Source organism: Equus przewalskii, chromosome 3 (assembly GCF_037783145.1).
Source record: "Equus przewalskii isolate Varuska chromosome 3, EquPr2, whole genome shotgun sequence".
NCBI lineage: Eukaryota > Metazoa > Chordata > Mammalia > Perissodactyla > Equidae > Equus > Equus przewalskii.
This window is the reverse complement of record NC_091833.1, coordinates 85,995,492-86,016,394: the sequence shown is the minus strand read 5'-3', so window position 1 is coordinate 86,016,394 and position 20,903 is coordinate 85,995,492. Positions and strand designations below refer to the sequence as shown.

Here is a 20,903-nt window from a genome sequence, read left to right as displayed (position 1 = left end):
TCCTAGTAGTAAAGCTGTCCTCTCTGGCTTTAGTTACATGCAAACAGCTGCCACAGGACAGCAAAGAAGAGAATGAAGGAGTTGCTCAAAGAGATTCTGAGATGCTGCCAAAGGCTGAGAGATCTGAGGAGAGCAGCCAGCCACTGTGAGCACCTTGCCTGCATTCCAGGGTGTGCTGCCTCTGCTGTGTGTGGCTGTTGTGTTCCCAAAAAAACAGCTTAGAGCCACAGTATGCACTTGGTGGCTGATGTGGCATGGAGTTAAGTCATTTAAAGGAATGTACCCATCCTGGAGTCAGAGTTCCGCTTTCAGTGCTCCCCCTGGGTAGAGATTTTAGCCTTTGCGTGTGGTTGGGTGCTGGCCAAATTTCGTTCTCAGGAATCATGAAAATCAGAAAGAGAAATCCATTCCCCTGTAAGTACCAGCTGCATGATGGAGGTCCACGGTATTAATACCCAGTTGCTGTGTGTGCTGCTGCCTCCATGGGCATTGGCTTCTTCTGTCTTGAGTTAATGCCAGTGAGTGACGCTGCTGAAAATATCTTTAGCAATAAGTGGGCTTTGACTGGCTGGACTGAATGTTGCTCTAGTTCGTGTCCTCTGGCCTCTGAATGGGAGGCTTCGGAGAAAGAAGAGAGCTCAGAGAAGGTGACAGCTCCTGCCTGGAGTGGCAGTGGACTAAGAGGCCAAAGAAAGTTGTATGATTCACAAAAAGATGACATGATGGCCAGGAGAACTGGCATGTCTTTTAGACACACTGGATCCAACCCAAACCAGTTCCTTCCGGTTCCATTTGCAAAGCGACAAGATGTGGAAGAATCTGCCAAAGTTCCACCAATGAAAGATAAGAGGTCAGAAGATTATCCTGTGCTCTTGTGACTTTGTTTCTCCAGTCTGAGCCTTGATACGTGCTTTGAATAAGTTAATGCACAATGGTACATCAATGCCACTTACCTGCTCTTGCTTGCAGAGTGATAAAAATTGGTCCAGTCTGCCTAGAATTTTTTTTTTCTTTTTTGCATGTAAGCAGATGCGAAAAGAATAGTTCTGTTGTGAATTTTCTGTTAAACATTCTTTCTGACTCTCATCTTGTGGGCAGCCTAAATGGGAAACTCATATTTCTTCTAAGCTCAGACAGGGAGCCTTCGGGTAAAGGGGTTGAACTTCTTTCTGACCTACTTGATTTGCACTTTGATTCAAGGAGAGTCTTCAGGTCCAAAGAAGATGTATATCCACTTATAAAATTTGTGCTTTCATTCAATTTCAACATTAGCAAATGCTCAGTGCTTTCTAGAAGTAGGATTTCTGTTCTGTGCTTTGACTTGATTTAAAATGAAGAATAGGGAAATAATAATCCTGGGTTTCATGGTCTGGTTTAAGGTTCCATATGCTGAAAGTTCTGTTACTATTTAGTAAGACTGATATATTTTTGCTAAAACTGTGGTCCACTTAATCAATGTAGGGCAAATGATTGAGGACTATTTTGCATAATTATAAGCTGCACTATAAAGCAGGAAGTGATGGACTTCCACTTCACAAAGGACCTTCATGGTGGTGAGACAGAGGGTAGAGTGGGGAGCAGGGAGAAATCTTAAGTAATCCCCAAATATTAAAATTAATATCCTAGCCATCTTTACTACCTAGATTTAATCTCTGTTTTACATTCTTCTGAATCATAATAATAATACTATAATAAAGCCTTCTTATCACACTGGTTTCAGCCATAGGGTGCTTCGTAGCCCTTTCACGGTGCGTCTGCTCCCTTGAGTTCACCTTCTCCTGGGAATTCATGGGTGGGTTGAATCAATATTAGCTCCATTTCGCAAATGGGAGCCTGATGTGGAGAGAAGTTAAGTGAGTGGATCACGCCTGGATCCCGGCTGGTGAAGGCTGGTGAGGGCTGGCTCGTGACAGAGGACTAACCCGTCTGCCTGGTCCACCACAGTCACTCACTCTCCAGATGCCCTGACGTGGTGTGTGGTCCTGGATCAGTGGGCTACTGTAAAGCAAGTTAGAATGAAAGGAAAGAAGGAAGGGAGTCCTACAGGCTGCCTACTAAGATACATTCTAGGTGCTTTTCCATTTACTTACTCCTCACACAAACTTTGAGAGTAAGAACTTTCATCTGTATTTTGCAGTTAGGAAGCTGAAGCCCATGTCCACACAGTTCATAATTACAGATCAAACCCAGCTCTGTCTGAGTGGAAAGCCACTGTCCCACTCCAGCGTGTTGCCTACGCAAGTAACCAGAGGAAACTGGAAGTCTGATGAATTCCCTGTCACTTCTATCTGTCCTCTATTTGTGATTCAGAAAGAGTTCTCTTTATATTCAAATGGGAACGAATGGCTAGTTTGAGCATAAAGAGATATAGTCAGATTACCTATGTGACACAGTTGCGTGACTGAGCAAGCACACGCCTTGGGAATTTGTGTTTCCTTTCAACAAGTATTTACTGAGTAATTACTATGTATAAAACACTGTGCTAGGTGCTATCCAATAATCTTAAATGAGCAGTAAACCCATTTTTCCCTCTCATTTCAAAGGAAGCTTATGCTGTTGCACAATGTGGAAGTATGTAACCAGCTAATTATTGATCCTGAAGTGCTGTGTTTAGTGCTGAAAGTTATATAAATGTGATCAGTAGGTGAATAGAATATTCCCTATATCTTTCTAAATATCCCTGCCCTCACAATTCAACTTTATTAATTGCTTTTTTTGGGGTAGTATGCTTATACCAACTATGATTTGTCTGGCCAATTTTGTACCTCATAGCCCATTGACTCAATTACTTTGCATTAAAAAATCTTTTTATTAGTGAGTTTTTAGCTTATTACTTTTCATTTTCCCATTTCCCATAGGAAAACCATTTGAAGCCCAAGCTCTAATTATCTTCTCCATAACAGCAAAGGCAGTTCTGCTTAAATTGGTGCCCTCTTAAAGCTAATAAATTAATCTGAGAGGAAATTCCTTAAATCCATAAGTGTATAGTAAAGGGATAAAGGAAGGCTGTCGTCAGAGACTGTGCTATTCTTTTCTTTTCAATTTCCAGAGCATCCAGTAAGTATTCAGTAAATACTTATTGAGGACCTAGTCTGGTCACTATTCAGGGAACCCAAAAAGAAAAACCCTGTCCTCTTGGAGCTTACGTTTTAGTGTAAATTTACATTTGTTGGCAGAGTTGTCCATGAAATACTTTTAAGTATTTTGTGTAGAAGCCATTTAAATTCAAATATATCCTACATGCAACAAGATAGCTGAACCTCATAAACAAACTGTGCTAAAGAAGCCCAGCTCAAAAGAGTATACCTGCTGTATGGGTCCATTTATATGGTGCAAAACCCTCAACACTAATCTGTGAGTGTGTTCGGTTTGTGAAGTTCATCGAGGTGTATGGGGATGGTACGTGCCTTTTCTGTATATATGTTATAATTCCATAAAACATTAAGAAAAATGTTTAAATAGAGACACAAAAATATGTGCCGACTGGTAATAGTTATGTCTAGATTAACCATCAATTAGGGGTAACTTCTCCATAGATAATTTAGAAAACACTCTATTTAAGTTTATTCCAATAGGCCCATTGATTAACTGGGAAACATTGATCCAGTCTTCAGAATTAACACTGCTTATGCACACTTTCTTGATGTGGAGGAATCCACTGGTTATCTGCTTCAATGTTGTGGTGTCTTTGGAAAATTGAGTGTATTACATTAAACATTAGCACCTCCTGAAACTATACCCAGAGACACAGGAAACAAGTCTTACTGCCAGAAAAGAAATGTCCACAAACACTTTTCCCTTGTCTTGCTTTTGGCCATTTCATCAGAGATTTTGGGTTTTGCGCTGGTGCAGTTGCCTTCACTGTGAATGGGAATAATTATTAATGAATGCAGACTGTTCTAGAATGATAAAAGCATAAATGAGGAGGGTGTATGCTTATGTACATCCATGCATTTTGGGGGTGTTTTCCCTAAGATTGTAGGGAGAGATCTTTAGAAATTATTCTTTTCCCTATAAACTGTTATGAAACTGAACATGAGACCAGGTAATTTTTGCTGAAAACTCCATGCTTTAATTTATCGGAAACTGAAAACAGGACATTTTTTCTCTACTCAATTTTTTGTCCACCATCAGAGTGCAGAAATGAACAGCATTTCAGGACATAGGTAAAAATCTTCTCTTCAAATTCCCCTTTGCTGGGGAAACAGTCATTTGTGGGAGCTGCTTTTTAAAAATGTGCTTAAAGTATATCCTTGTGATCTTCTAATTTTTTTTTCTAATTTGGCCTTTTTCTTTGCTTTATCAAACACATTAAACCTTAAAGTGCCTATATCACAAAGAGTACAACTTTGTAGACCTAAATAATCAGAAGGATATAAAAGACTGTAAAAGTCTTCGGTTTTTCAAGTTATGGAATATCACCCAAGTCTGGTTTTGATTAAGGTTGCCAGTTTTCTAGGAATTGTGGTTTTTGTCAAATGCATGTGGAAGGCACTGATTGGGGTTCTGGTTGGAGTTCTGGTTTGCTTTCAGAAAACTGCAGAAACGCTCTTTGATGTCATTTGTGCAAATGCATTAACACATCAGAGAAAGGGTCAGTAGGCGTGTGCTTCTACGCTGGTGTCCATTACAGCCCATTACTGCTGAACATCAAGGCATGAACGGTTTAACTGTTTGCGAAGGACCATAATACAGGTTTGGGGTTTTTTTCGCCTGCCTTCTCTAAACATTGTGGGTTGCACCTAAGTCTTTTTGTGTTTATATTGAACAGATTTCTTTCTTTGTGGGTAGCATGGGGATTGTTTTTATTTCTCCTCTGGGTTTTAATACAAATTTTGCATTCTTTAGAAATGTCAAAACTTTTCTTTCATTTTCAGCAGTTAATGAATATTGCTAATTGTCTAATGACACTTCTCTTCCAGTATGATTGGCAAAAAAGGTTTGGCACACATACATTTCACCATTAGTTTTTATTTCCAGCTTGGTGACAGCGTTAACCTTCTCTGTCCTGCCAATTTTCTAATTTTGTATTTGGTCTTGTAGATACGGTCTGAGAACTCCTGTGTCTGATGACGCAGAGTAAGTTGTCTTGTATTCGTAGGAATACATTAACTGCTAGCCTAAACTGCATGCTTCTAGTACTTACCCACTAATTGAAATGCAATTGATGCAACTGGGAACTAAATAGCTAACTGGCTCGTGCGGCCTCAGAAAAGCACTTGAAGTTGGAACACGGAACATATGTTCTGTGCAGGAGAGATGAATGAGAAGGCAACTTGAGCATGATTCTAATATGCAGCTGCTGCTTAAGACTTAACATTTGCTTTTCATAGACGGGGCATGTTAAAGTTGTTCTTGTTGCGTTGGTACCCCTCCCGAACCATAGAATTATTAAAAGGGTATTCTGCGTTTTGCATTGAATATGTGATATGTTGGGGCTTTTGGACTTAATGACGAAGCAGCCACTCTCATAGCCACATTCTTCTAGACTAAGAAAATAAATCCTAAACCACTAATTATACATTCAGAAGCCCAAGTTCCTCCCAGGTTGGAGTAATATAAACTATGTGATGCTTGAGACCAAAACGTTGGGGTTTCATTCTAGTTCCATGGCATATATAGCAAGGGGTCAAGATGTGAAACATGATTTGGGCTTCCACTCCCTGCTACTCGGTTTCCACTCCTCTCAGAGATTCATTTTCCATCCCCTGCCTCACATCCAAATTTGAGAAGAATCCATACTCTTCTATTTGTGACCACATTAACTCCATTTCAAAAGTGGATTTCCTGGGGCCAGCCCTGTGGTGTGGTGGTGAAGTTCGTACGCTCTGCTTCAGCAGACTGGGGTTTGCAGGTTTGGATCCTGGGTGCGGACCTATACACTGCTCATCAAGCCATGCTGTGGCAGCATCCCACATACAAAATAGAGGAAGATTGGCACAGATGTTAGCTCAGGGCCAATTTCCTCAAGCAAAAAGAGGAAGATTGGGAACAGATGTTAGCTCAGGGCCAATCTTCCTCACCAAAAAAAAAAGGGGGGGGGGGGCGGAATTTCCATACACAGAGCATTCTGAAACTGATATCCAAGGCAAAAGTTTTCTTTGCAGAATGCTGGCTTTCTCAGATTTGAGTAATTTGGCTTCTTTTACACTTTTTTTAATTGCAGTCACATTGGTTTATAACATTATATAAAATTTCAGGTGTACGTCATTATATTTTGACTTCTCTATAGACTGTATAGTGTTCACCACCTAAAGTCTAGTTGCCATCCATCACTATCCACATGCGCCCCTTTACCCCTTTCATCCTCCCCCCACAAGTAATTTGTCTTTTTAAAAATGTGGTTGATGTTTTAATTCCAGCATCAGTAGCCTGCTAAGCCTGATGTCTCTCCTCTGCAAGAGGCATTTTGTGGCCTCATGGGAGTCTGGGCCCTCAGAAGAGTGAGCACCAGCATTCCTTCTCCTCACCTTCCTGTTCTGAGCCATAGTGTCCAGTCACGTTACAAGGAGTCTAAACGATGGTGTAGAATACACAGATATCATTTACACCAATGACAATGAGATTAAGCCAAAAATTGACTGTTTTTGAATTGTACCTTTTCCACATTTGCATTCAAGCTGTGAGCTCAGTTTGTACTCCCAGCTCTAAGCAGCCTTACTCTAGCTCCAAGGGTGTCAGCTTCCAATGTGTGATCTATGATTGCATTGTGGTCTGACATACAGAACATACACGTCTCAAAACCAAATTGGCTGCACGGAGTTAAGTATTCTATAAAATTGAGCCCTGGTTATTACTTTTAAAATCTGCAGTGGCAATATTTAACGTTCACTGAAAGGAGGATTATGTAAGATTGATAGGCAAAACAGTACGTTGATTTGGTTAGCAAAAACATTTTGATAGAACGGATTTATTCTTCATCAATGCAAAGCCATGTGCAATTTGCCTAAGATAGATCTCTGGGAACCCCTGAAAGGTGAAAGAAAAGAGCTATATTAAAGAGCTTTCAAATTTTGCCTGTCCCTGAATATGAACGCTCACCCAGAGGAAAAGTTAATGATTTTTTTAAAGGGGTGGGAGCACAGACTCCCTTGTCTCTCTCCAGATTTACCAAAAGCAGCCTCGTGGACTAAGAAGAGTAAAAGGAGCTTCTTTTCCAGAGGTCTTATCTAGGAGTATGCAGAGTGCCAGATTTCTTCTTGGAGTAGACACAATTTACGTGAAACCACATCAGGAACAAAATGAAAAGTTTTTATTGCGAGTTTATTTTTTAAATAGAAATTTATAAAATGTTTAGTTTACTCCTCAACTTATCTCCCTTTTTCAAAATCTTTAAGGGCAATTATTGGCCCAGGCTCTATTTATTTGTAATTGACACATTCTTAAAATACAACCCAATCAAAAAGAGATGTGCCCTTTAAGGAAAATGCAGGTCAGGGGCAGACCTACCACAGAGGCAAACAGAAATTTCCGCCTGCTGTCAAGCCAAGAATGTTTCCATAGATTTAGTTTCACCTTCATAGCCTTTTCTTCAGTTCCTCACTCCTCTCCCAACACTTTCCCCACCAAAAGAGCCTGTACACTGAGAGAACCATAGGCCATTTTATTCTTCCTTCCCTTACCTTAGACTTGACCCGGGAACAACTTCCAGGCTCCTCTTGAGGTAATTTAACCTTGGCCCTCAAAAATGCCAACTCACCATGAAGAGAGACTCCTGGACTCTGCAGCCACGGACCCTTGACCCATGGGCTTATTTGAGAAGCATAAATTTAGTGCAAGTCACAATAATATTCTGGAATCTGCGCTTCTCCAGGCTCCCCCACCCCCTTCCTAGACACATTTCTTCATTTTAGAGGCTGAGTCCAACCTCTGAATTAGGGAACATTTTCTGAGTTGGTGACTCAGCCCATTTTCTGTCTAGTATTATCAATTCTCAACTTGCTTAGTTCCTTTATTTGAAATGGCATAAAGATATTGCTCATAGTTTCGTTATTTCTATTTTGGCCAGTTTGCTGGTATTTCTTTAAAAAAAAAAAAAACTCCAGGAAAAAATAGTACTTCCTGGTATGTGAGAGGGCAAACAAGAGTTTCTCTTTTTATTTTGCCAACCAGCTTTTGGCCACTTTTGGGCTGAGGTAGTTAGAACTTCCTGGCGGAAACAGAGATAGGAACGCAGGACGGAAGAGGCAGTTCTGAAGACCTTGCCCCTGTCCTCTTCATGCCTATTGAGTGAGATAACCAATTCCCAAATCCTGGAGAAGGCTGCCATTTTCTTCCTGGGGTCCCAGAAGAAGTCCTAGCTATATGGCCACCCATTGGTGGCTTAAACCAAAATCCTGCCTTTTAGAAATTATAGATGGCAAAGTCAAAGGAAAGGACCTTTTTTCTCTCCAACAATCTGCCAACTACTTAGTAGATTACAAGAGAGCCGCAGCTCGGAGAGCTTTATGTCTGCTAAGATCTTCACAAAGACTGTAAATTGCCTTAAAAGAGGAACTGACTGATTGAATATATTTAAAGGTAAGATTCTTTTTTTGAAACTCTGAGAGGAGGAATGAGATGAATTTCCATCTCTTTCAGGAAAGCCTACCTAAGTGAATTTTGATCCGTGAAGTTTAGACTTTTCTACCTAACTCTGCAAATTCCTAGATCTTTCTTAAACCACATTATTAAATAGTATAAAATAAGTGAAAAAATTGTGGTCCTTCCTCCCTTTTGAGCACTACAGTTTATCTTTTTGGAAGGCACGGCTGCTACCATCAACGCTATGCACTGAGTATGTTGAGGCAGCTCCATACAATGGTGTGTCATATCCATGCTAACAGAAGCCTCAGATAAAAGTCCTTCCATATAGTCAGCTTATTAGAGTACTTGAGGAAGGCAGATTTCAATTACAGTCTTCAGTTTTAGTCTCTTAGCTCAGACTTAAATTGTCCAACATCTAGAGAGAGGGAAGAGGCGCCCACACATCCGTGCAAATTCATTTTGATTGGATTGAAATGAAGGTGGGTAGCCATTGCTTTGGGCCTGTCTTCCCCTTCCAGAGAGCTGCCTGCTAAGGAACCCACTGGCACCCAACGATGCTACCGCTGTTCATTGTCTGGCCATGGGGATAACTATTTTGGACATCACTGAGGATGTCTGGAATTAGTTGGTGTCTAAGTGCATGGCTTTTCTTTTTCTTTGTGTTAAGCTGGCTTCAAAAATGGACTATCACAGTCTTCTGCTCTTAGAGGTTAGCAGTGAACTTTAAAGAGCCCTCCATTTCTTGATTTTTGGACTATAGCACCCACTTGATCCCAGAGCTCATCATTTCTTTGAGAGAAAAAAAGGGAGGATTTTGCTTTGGTTTTTATTTATGTTTTCATCTTGCCACTTCAGCTTTTACTGTAACAAAGGTCTCTGTAAACATCATAGAAAAGGCCCTATGGTCTTGCCCAATATTTAATAAGTTCCTATAGAATATATCAATTATATGTACAGTCTAAGGGTTTAAAAATTGTTTTCCCTATCCTTTTTCTTTTAAAAGAGTAAATTCAGAGGTATCCTGACAAAAATAAAGTAAAATGATTGTAAGAATATTAGGATACAAAGTATATACTGATATATATATATATATATATATATATAATTCCTTACTCTTACTATAAAATACCTTTTGTTGATTCCAAGATACTATCAATGCGCTATCAATTCACAGACAGTTTTACGGGAAGTAGAAATAACCACATCAAATATATGCATCCCTAATACATAGCTGTTGGCTACATCCAAAATTCAGAAAATACACTGTGAAAAGGTGGGTGTCTTAAACTTCAGGCTGTATGATATTTTTTCGAAAATGGAGGAATTGCCTCAGTTAATGTAGAAAGCATTTAAGCCAGTCCTTTCCACAAAGGATCATTTACTGTAATAAAATTTCACTTCACGGAGCACCTCCCTCCCTCCCCACAAATCCACCCCAAGTTATGCCTTTTCATTTTCCTATTTTCTAATACATTTACAAATGAAAGGAGCCCAGAGCTTCAAATACCTTTTTCTAGCTCTTCTTTAAACATATTCTGGCACCTACCTATAAAATTATATTGACCTGATGCAGTACCACTGAAGACAAAGATGGTCGCATTTTGGCTTTTGCGGGAAAAGAAGAGGTGGGGGTGCTAGCATGCCCGCCGCGCCTGAGGGATGGGGCAGACTGGGAATCATGCTGCTGTCTGAAGCTGCTGAGAAGGGCCGTTTTCCAAACGCAGTAGCGCCCCCACGCGGCAGAACGCCCCAGAAGACGCAGAGGCAAGACAGGTGCTGATCCCGGGCCATTTATGTCTCTGCTCTTTCCACACTCAGGAGCACGAGTATGTTTGACATGCGGTGTGAGGAGGAGGCCACGGTGCAGCCGCACAGCAGGGCCCGCCAGGAGCAGCTGCAGCTGATAAATAACCAGCTGCGGGAAGAGGACGACAAATGGCAAGATGTGAGTGCTGGGCAAGGCTGCGGGCAGCGGGGAGGCTGCCCAGCACAATGGGTTAGAGGCCGTTTGGAGCAGAAAATCAGGTGGGGTGGGTAGACTTGGAGGAGAAATCTATGCAGGTGAAGGGAGCCCTTAGAGGATTTCAAACAGTGACTCAGTAAATGTGGGAAATTAAAGGAGGTTTAATAGCAACATGAAGGGTGAGGAGTGAATGATGCAGACATGTAATTGGCAAGTACCCTTGCTAGAAGGCTGGCCACAAAGGAGAGGGGAGTGGGAGAGAGACAGCTGGCATGGGTTGTAGAATTGAAGATGCACTGTCTTTTGAGATTATATGTTTGAAATTGATAATGATGATGACAATGATAATTGCCAACATTGAAAGTGTACCAATCCCAGAAACTATTCTAAGTGCTTTGCATGGAATTCATTTAATACTCTTAGTAACTCAGTGAACTAGCAACTGTTATCATCCTCAGTTCCAACGATGAGTCCCAGAACAGCTAAGTAACTTAGCCGAAGCCACACAACCAGTGAGTGAGAGAGCCAGGATTAGAACTAGGGAAGGAAAGCTCAGGGCCTGAGGAGGGCCTTAAGATTGTTCGTGTGCTGAAAGCAGAGAGCCAGGGCAGGAGAAGAGCTTGAAGATGGGGAGGCGAGGGGGAGAGTGCATCATTGCATTAAATTCTCACAAGGCGCTCTGAGATAGCTGTCACAAACTTGACTCTCCCATTAGGCAAAAAAGTTAACTTCTCCAAGGTTGAGAAAATGTGGTAATAACTATGTCTACAACATATTGAGCACCTATGTGTGCCTGGCACCTTGTATGCACTATCCCATTCAATCCTCACAACAGGCTTGTAAGAGTCATTATTATCGTCCTTATTTTAGAGATGAGGAAACTGAGGTACAGAAAGGCTAAGAAACGTGCCTGAGATTCCAAAGTGTGGTAGAGATGGAGCTAGGATTATTTGCCGTAGCTGCCATCCTGCCCATCTGACCTGAATTGTAACTCTTTGTCTTTGTGCTGTAACTGCCTGTAGGATTTGTGGGGAGGCTGTTTTAAGGATCAAATGAATTCATCCATATGGAATCGTCGGTTCTGTATGACCCCAAAGCCAATTTTTTTCTGCCTTTGCTTCCTTCTCTGAGGAAATCGTGTAGGTCTGTGGTTAATTCCTACCATTCTGTTGTCAGCAGGTTCCTTCACAATGCAGAGGTCATAAATAGCGAGACATGAAGTTTCTTACAATACCCTGTGAGGCAATACTTTAAAATTTGTAACCTGGAATATGATTGCAAATTTCACATTGCCATGTTTAAGTAAATGTGCTGCCCTTCTGTGGGTAATGTAGATATATCTGAAGGTTTCCCGCCTTGTGAGGCATTCCTGTTCCAGCCAGGCGTGCATCAGATTGTGTGGGAATGCCCTCGCCTATGCCTGGCTTCTAGGCAGTGCTAACTAAACTCTGAGGAGTAGACATAGAGTTACGTGCAAACCTGAATAAGCATGTTCTAGCTCCCTTTCCCACCCCTACAGGACCTGGCTCGTTGGAAGAGCCGTAGAAGAAGTGCTTCTCAGGACTTAATCAAGAAAGAGGAAGAAAGGAAAAAAATGGAGAAATTACTGGCTGGCGAGGATGGGACAAGGGAACGAAGGAAAAGCATCAAAACCTACAGAGAAATTGTTCAAGAAAAGTGGGTTCTTTCTGTTGTTGTTTAACGTATGATATTATCTAGATGTGCTTTTTCTAACAGTTGTTGGCTATTTCAAAGGCTCTGACACCAATATTATACACTCCCCGTGCTGTCCCTTCAGCTCTATCTGGGTTCCTACGCAGGTCTTCTTTGCAGTTTTTGTGACTGTTGGCTTTGTTCTTGCTTCCCCCCATGCCCATCCTGTAGAGAGCGGAGAGAGAGGGAGTTGCATGAGGCGTATAAGAACGCACGGTCCCAGGAGGAGGCTGAGGGGATCCTTCAGCAGTACATCGAGAGGTTCACCATCAGTGAGGCTGTTCTTGAACGCTTGGAGATGCCAAAAATTCTGGAAAGAAGCCATTCAACAGAGCCAAACTTATCCTCCTTCGTGGACGACCCCAACCCCATGAAATACCTGCGGCAACAGTCACTGCCTCCACCTAAATTCACTGCCACTGTGGAAACCACCATCACTCGTCCCAGCGTTCTGGATACCAGCATGTCAGCAGGCAGTGGGTCTCCAAGCAAAACTGTAACTCCCAAAGCAGTGCCTATGCTGACGCCCAAGCCTTACTCCCAGCCCAAAAACTCTCAAGAGGTTCTGAAGACCTTTAAGGTACGCCGAGTTCCTTAAGAGTAGAACCAAAATTGAACTCCAGGTAGTCAATGGAAAGAAGCAGCTTGACTCAAGAAAATGCAATTATTTCTGTCAAATGAAAGCAAAATGTGTTAACATTTACAATTGAGAAGTTTGTGTGTCTCAGGACACTTGGTTTGCAAATGGTTAAAGGGTCACGTTCCCCTCAATTCCTGTTGTTAATTCTGATGGACTCCAATGAGATTGATAGTCGAGTCACCTCCATGAGCAAAGTCTATTTTCTAGTTTGACATGATGGCATGGTCTCTCTATTGTAGTGGTAACAAACCCTAATTTAGTAATACCCTATGTATCTACAGCTATCTGGAGGTATTGCCAACTCCTCAAAACAAAATTTTAATTGTCTTTGGTTTAAATAGAAGTATACACAGCTGTCTCTCTTTTAGGAAGAAAAGGACATTATATCCAAAAAGATGCTACAATTGATGAAAAAATAATGCAAGGAACACATGGAAACATGAGAGGGACTTGGTCCTCAGATGAAACAGATTTTTAAAATATTTTTAAGTGGAAAAAAACCAGATTTTTTTCTTTTTTACCAATGAATGTGTAAAATAATGTTCCAGAACCAAAGAACCTATAACAACCAAACATCTTTTCACTTTCTCAAATTCTAGTATTTTCCCTCATGTCGTGAGGAAGCTCTTTATCCCTTGTCTTAAGCTCTATTGACTTACAAAGAAAAATCAGTTCTTGTTGTCCCTGCACACCACATGGGTTCCTAATGGAAGACAGAGGTGGAATTCCTCACTGGGAGACAGGGACATGAGACTGAAAAGAAAGTTTGCTTAATTAAACTAACTGAGCAATGTGATGTATCTTCCTGTTGAATTTCAGAGGGAACCAAACCACACTTTCTGACTTTTGCTTAAATAACTCTGAATATAGCTTAAAAATCTGTGCCTTAGGCTTTGGTAGAACAAAAGGAAAATGTCCTGGCTGTCTCATCTGGGTTCACTTTGAGATGTTTGCCCTTGAAAGGCGGGGGCTGTGTCTTAGTTGTTCACAGCTTCCTCCTGAGAGCCTGACATGGGTGCCCAGGACATGGTAAGCGCTCAGCAAGTGTTTACTGAATAAATACATGAATTTTCCCTGAGAAGATGAGCTACTCATCATGCAGGCTCACCCACACACAGATACGCATGTGCCCAAGCAAGCTCAGAACCCACCTAAGTACCACGGCAGCCTTCCTTCACCTGGAGCCCACTGCAATGAACTGTCTGTGACAGTCCATCAAGGAAGGTTTGATGTTGAGGTGGCCCAGAGCGGGGGTAGGGAAATACATTTCTTTAGCTTGGTATCCAAGGCATCTGATCAGATAATCCAGATGTCCACTTCCCCTCCTTTATATAAATAGTGCCATGGGATCATTTAAACAGTAGAAGTAGGATAGAAAACTTCATAGCAAGACTTTGCCCCTGAGAAAACGAGTCCCTTGCCATTGTGGCAAGATGGTGTAGAGGCCTCAGGAAGAGCATTCATGGAGGGGTGGATTGAGGAACCTCAGTAGACGTCCTTTTAGAGCTGGGGCTCACTCCTGACCACAATGAGCCCTTGACTCATCACAGGCCTTGATGGCTGTCAGCCCTATTCACAGCTGCACCACTGAGTGGGTGGACCCACTTGTGCTCGAAGATAATATGTAAATGGGACAGTTGTTACCAGATAAATGCTAGGACAGAAGATAAGGGTGTGTGTGTGTGTGTGTGTGTGTGTGTTTTTGTGGGGAGGTGGGTAGGGCATGGAGGCAGGGCATAGACTCAGTTTCCCATTGCAGCAGAATTAAGAGTAAAAAAAGATCAAGTGAAATAGTTTAAGGAGGTGTTTTTCAAACTGAGAGTTGCCAACCGTTGCTAGCTTATAAAATCAATTTAGTGGTTTGGAATCAGCATTTTTTTAAAAAAAAAATGAAGTAGAATAGACTATAGTAACAAAAAACAGACTGGTGCATCACAGATAATAAAGCAAGATATTATTTTGTGAAACTCCTGTTTCAGTTATATTTATTTGTGTGCTCAGTTGTGATTTGTTTCTTTCTTATGGATCACAGACAACAGAGCAAGCCGCTGGCTTAAGGCAAATAAACTATAACTAATATCTGGCCTTCCATTATTCCTTTTGGAAGATTTTAGAAGGCCTAGAAACAGTAACAGCTAATATTTTTGTACTTAAAATGTACCAGGTACTGTTCTAAACTGTACATCTATTAATCCATAAAGTGGCTGTAATAGCACTCTCAGGGAGAGACCATTGTTATAAATTTTGCAGATGAGGAAACAGGTTGAAGATTACGTGGCTATTAAGTGGTAGAGCCAGGACTCAGTCTTAGGCCGTCCAACTGCTGGGCTTCCTCTCATAAGCATTCTCCACTTTGCCTCGAACTTCAAGACAGAGGTGCTAGATGCCTTTCAATAAGCCAGACCGCCCACTCTCTCTGCTTCTCCTTTCTTGCTTCACTGGTTTCCCTAGATATGGGTGCAAAACAAAAAATATTTTAATGTGCATTGGACTTTTTTGTTGAAAACACTTGGATTGTAAAGTTAACTAGAAAGAGGGATTTACTATAACATAGCATGGCATCAGGTTTCCTGCCCTCCATGATAGCATCAAAAAAAGTACCCATTGCCGCCTACCACCACAGGATAACCTGTGAAATATTCCCCATCCGAGGGGGGTTCCACCTAATTTATATGTTAACCAGAAAAAAATCCTGAAGATTGTGGAATAGCAATCAGAACTTAAATGAAAAATTACTGGAACCCAAACATGTGGCATGTATTTATACGTAAGATTCCCTGATTGGCCAGACTTTAAAATAGAAGCACACCCTAAGTAAGACGAACATGAAATGTAATCTTAAGTGAAGTGGCTTTAGATGAGAAGGCCAACGACCTTTCAAAGAGGCCCTGAAAGGTGGCATTTATAGGAGCCCTAATTTCTAAAACCAATCGAAGTGTATGAGAGACCTTATTCTTTGTTGGACTCTGATTATTAAATGCTAATGTTTTAAGGTGATTCTGAATGTGTTATTTTCTTATAGTCTTTCATTGGGGAATAGCATGTGTTTTGTTCTTTCTGGTTTTTATAGGTAGATGGGAAATTCAACATGAATGGAGAAATGGTTCATGGCGATGAGGAGGAGAAGGAAAGAGAGTGTCCCACAGTGGAGCTGGCCCCCTCGTTAACCAAATCCCAGATGTTTGAAGGTGTGGCCAAAGTGCATGGGTCCCCCGTGGAGCTGAAACAAGACAGCAATAGCATCGAGATCAACATAAAGAAGCCAAATTCTGTTCCCCAAGAACTGATGGTAAGAACCAAACTTTTTTTCCTCTTTGGGATAATTCCATTGTGAAAGAATCTGTTTTAAAACGTAAGTAGGTCTTGGTGGCAATCGTTTCTTTTTATGTGGGTGTGTCAGCTTGCAAGGGCTGCCACAACAAAGTACCACAAACTGAGTGGCTTAAACAGAAATTAATTGTCCTGCAGCCCTGCTGTCTAGAAGTCCAAAATCAAGGTGTGTGCAGGGTTGGTTCCTTCTGTTGGCTCTGAGCCTTCCATGCCTCTCTGCCAACTTCCGGTGGTTGCTAGCAATCTTTGGGGTTCCTTAGCTTGTAGCTGAATCACCCTGATCTCTGCCTTCACTTCACCTGGTGCTGTCCCTGGGTGCTTGTCTGTATCAAAATCTCTCCTTTTTATAAGGACACCAGTCATACAGATTAGGGGTCCGCTCCACTCCAGTATGACCTCATCTTAACTCATTAGCTCTGCAACAATCCTATTTCCAAATAAGGTCACATTCTGAGTTACTGGGAGTTACCACTTCAACATATGAATTTGGGGTAGAGGGACACAATTCAACCCTCACAGTGGGTGTAATAAAAGGAACAATATAAATTATAAATAAGAAAAACTTTTCTTGTCTTCACATTATTGATGTCTAGTGTTATAGAAAAATAAACCTCTAAAATAGCTTTTTTTCTGTTTGTTCAGGACTCATCAGACTTTTTGATACAATTTGAAAATAACTGATGCTCTTAGAACCTGACTTTCTGTCCTTGACCATATGTAGGAAAGGGTATCTTTCTTACTAGTTAAAAAAACCAAAAACGTTTAGAATCAAACTGATTTTTAATTAGCTTAGCCCTCCCTCTTAAATTCAGAGTAATTGGAAACACTATTGAATGGCCAAGCTGAAAAATGTAGGATAATTTAAGAACAGCAAAAAAAGGAACACTCAAAATAATAACATTATATTTGCCACCTTGGAGCATAAAACGTCATCAGGATCCAGATGACGCTTTCTTAGGTCTCACACCAGAAAGCCTCATGCTGGTTTTGCTGATCAAACCCAAACTTTCACTATCACAGGTGCAGCCCAGTTTTTGAGTTGCAAGCTGGACTCTGTTCAACCTCATTTGTCCTCACCAGAGGCTGATTTCTGCCATTTTAATTTATAGTGTTTGGGTTGGAATTTTAAAGGATGGAGAGAACTGTCAAGATTTTACCCTGAATCCCTAGAGAGGTTTGAAAGACTTGTCTCCCAGCTCCAGGGCTGTTAGATGACGCAGCTAGCGAAACCCACCCAGTGGGCTAGATATTCTTGTTCTTATCTCTGGGATTTGTCTTTTGAAGAATAAAATGTTTTCTCAGAGGAGCTGAGAGGACATAATTCTTCCCCACAGTGCTCAAGCCCTATGAAAGAGATTCAAATTGGAATAGACCAGAATAACTTCCTCGCCATGGTAACACGTTTCCTGGTCTCCAGGAGCAAAGATCCAGGCAAATGCTGTGTCTGTCAGCCTGGAATTTAACTTCACTTTTTATTTGTATAAATGTTACAGGCTCTGCAGAGTTCTTACAGATTCTCGTGAGGTGGAATGTTGAGGTCTGCGTGCGAACTTTACTGGTAGAGTCAATATTAACTTATGCTCTTAAATTTAAATTAGAAGTTACCCAAATTAATTAGACATTACAGTAGTGGAATTGCTTTTCTGGGACAGTTAGTAATTCTGTTCTTATTTCCCTTTTGCCACACTTAATGATGAACATTTTCTATAAGTTCCCTTCATAAATAACCTTTCCATTCCTCAGTTTGGTTACTCTGTCTATCAGGTCACAGGCCCTTTGCACATACTGTTGAGCACGGTTCTTTCTCACTGTACTGTGGAAAAACAACAGTGTGGGTGCCATGCTTGTCCCACGACACTGGCCACATAACAGAGGTGCACAGGGCTAACTCAGTCCCAGTGGATTCATTATAAGAACAAATCCTGAGGGCTCTGCTATCAGGCACACATCTGTTCTCTACCTCTCACCAGTTCTGCCCTCTGAACATCTTGTTGTTAGAATTTGTGGGAAATCCTGCCTTTGGCTGAATAGATTTTATTCCTGCAGAAGTTAAAGGAATAAATGAAGAGACCAGATGGTATAAGGCCTAAACCTCCTAAACCAACTATTTAATCGCTCGTATTCTAAGCTTTTAACCCTTTGGAGGAAAAAGCTTTACCCATCCTGCATGGAGACCTATTGTGTTAAGTACAGGACTCCTAAAACAGAAGAAAAGGGGTTTTTGCTTGTTTTTTAGAGCAGTAAAACCTCCCTTAAAAATATACTCATTCTTGGGGCTGGCCCAGTGGCACAGTGGTTAAGTTTGTGCACTCTGCTTTGGTGGCCCAGGGTTCACAGGTTTGGATCCCAGGTGCAGACCTATGCACCATTCATCAAGCCATGCTGTGGTGTCATCCCCTATACAAAATAGAGGAAGATTGGCACTGATGTTAGCTCAGGGCTAATCTTCCTCAGCAAAAAGAGGATGATTGGCAATGGATGTTAGCTCAGGGCCAATCTTCCTCACCAAAAAAAATATATATATGTGTATATTTTTCCAGGCCTTTTCCACCTAACAGTAGTTGTACTGCTAAACTCCCTAAAGGCAAAGAGAAGATAGATTGAAAGATTGCACATTGATTACATATCCCCAAAAGTATCTTGTTTTAAGAGAAGCAAAATTAGATGATCTGAAAGAAATCACATTATTTCAGAAGTTTATACAGTGTAACAAGGAAACCCCCAAACAAAAGGTGGCCTTGTGGACTTTCTTCTCAGAAACCAGCCTGATCCCGGGCATCCTCAAGACGCAGATCCAAACTCATGGAAAAGCCTGGGACCCTCTTCCTCTGTGTCTCTCTTCCTCGGAAACACTGCCTAGTTTGGAGTAATTTCTAGTTTAGTAAACCCTAGTGGTTCGAATAGATCATAGCCTTTATTTACCCTGTCTAGGACTTTAGGCTCTTGAATTAATTACGGCAGGGGCTATTACATGATTTTCTGGGTAGATAACTACCTGTGTGTGTCTCTTAGACCATAAGCCAAGTTGTTAGCTGTTCTGCACAAAATTTTGGCTCATTTACTAAAACACTCTTCATACTCGCTTACAACTTATGACACCAAAAGTTTTCCATTCAGAATGTTACCCCAAGAGTCATTTTAAAAGGATCTCTTCTCCAATAAACCTGCTCCTCGTTTTACTTCCTTCTCCACATTCCAAGAAAAGCATTTCTTGACTGTGTGCCAGCCAGTTTATTCCTATTGAAACGGTGGAATTAATTGGTCATGACAAAATACGGCGACCAGCTTAAAACGGGGCTGTGCTTCAGAGCCTCCCAGGGCCTGAGACCGGCCGCGACCTGATTTGCTGTTTCTAATTCATTTGCCCCATTCTGTGGGGTGGTCAAAGGAATAGTGTTCTTCTTGTTAAATAGTGTCTTTCTTCTAAAAACTGCATTCCCAACAGATACACTCTTTACAGAGGAGTAGCCTCACCCACCACTAAAATGTCACAGCTCCTGCAGGGCGAGCTGGAACTGTTAAAGGGCACAGCAGCGGTGGGCAGGAGCATTAACTTAGACTGTGAGGCAGGGCAGCATGGAAGGGTGGCCGCAAGACTCCAGGGGGAACGGGGCGAGGTTAGAGGGGCAGCCTCTTGGCCCGGCACAACCACTTTTGTGTGACATTATGTCGTCTCTTTAGTTTCCTTCTACCTCACCTTTCTCATTTGAAACTCTTGGGACTGTGGACTTTAGAAATAGATCCTAAATTAGATTAGACTTGGTTTTTTTTTTTTTTTTTATTGAGTTATTGATAGGTTACAATCTTGTGAAATTTCAGTTGTACATTAATGTTTGTCAGTCATGTTGTAGGTGCACCACTTCACCCTTTGTACCCACCCCCCACCCCACCTTTCCCCTGGTATCCACTAAACTGTTCTTGGTCCATAGTTTTAAATTCCTCATATGAGTGGAGTCATACACAGATTATCTTTCTCTCGCTGGCTTATTTCACTTAACATAATTCTCTCAAGGTCCATCCATGTTATTGCAAATGGAATGATTTTGTTCTGTTTTGCAGCTGAGTAGTATTCCATTGTATATATGTACCACATCTTCTTTATCCATTCGTCTGTTGATGGGCACTTGGGTTGCTTCCACGTCTTGGCTATTGTAAACAGTGCTGCAATAAACATTGGGGTGCACAGGACTTTTGGGATTGCTGACTTCGGGCTCTTTGGATAAATACCCAGTAGTGGGATGGCTGGATCGTATGGTAGTTCTATTTTTAGTTTTTTGAGGAATCTCCATACTGTTTTCCATAGTGGCTGCACCAGTTTGCATTCCCAGCAGCAGTGTATGAGGGTTCCTTTTTCTCCACAACCTCTCCAACATTTGTTGCTATTAGTTTTAGATATTTTTGTCATTCTAACAGGTGTAAGGTGATATCTTAGCGTAGTTTTGATTTGCATTTCCCTGATGATCAGCGATGATGAGCATCTTTTCATGTGCCTATTGGCCATCAGTATATCTTCTTTGGAGAAATGTCTGTTCATGTCTCCTGCCCATTTTTTGATTGGGTTGTTTGATGTTTTGTGGTTGAGTTGCGAGAGTTCTTTGTATATTAAGGATATTAAGCCTTTGTCAGATATATAACTTGCAAATATTTTTTCCCAGTTAGTGGGTTGTTTTTTTGTTTCAATCCTGTTTTCATTTGCCTTGAAGAAGCTCTTTAATCTGATGAGGTCCCATT

The 20,903-nt window shown here is 41.3% G+C and overlaps 1 protein-coding gene across 27 annotated transcripts in view; it reads left to right on the top strand.

The window, feature by feature from the left end:
• Positions 1-20,903, top strand: part of LIMCH1 (LIM and calponin homology domains 1) — a 315,692-nt gene that overhangs the window by 247,660 nt on the left and 47,129 nt on the right. For 13 of the 27 annotated variants that reach the window (XM_070612960.1, XM_070612953.1, XM_070612959.1 and 10 more), the window contains 5 exons: positions 5,044-5,079; positions 10,345-10,471; positions 12,009-12,166; positions 12,374-12,782; positions 15,913-16,131. In XM_070612960.1, coding sequence (XP_070469061.1) covers positions 5,044-5,079; positions 10,345-10,471; positions 12,009-12,166; positions 12,374-12,782; positions 15,913-16,131 — 949 coding nt within the window. Of the gene's footprint in view, positions 1-33; positions 146-589; positions 851-5,043; positions 5,080-10,344; positions 10,472-12,008; positions 12,167-12,373; positions 12,783-15,912; positions 16,132-20,903 lie in introns of all 27 variants that reach the window. The other 14 variants (XM_070612961.1, XM_070612956.1, XM_070612957.1 and 11 more) reach the window with 5 other exon arrangements.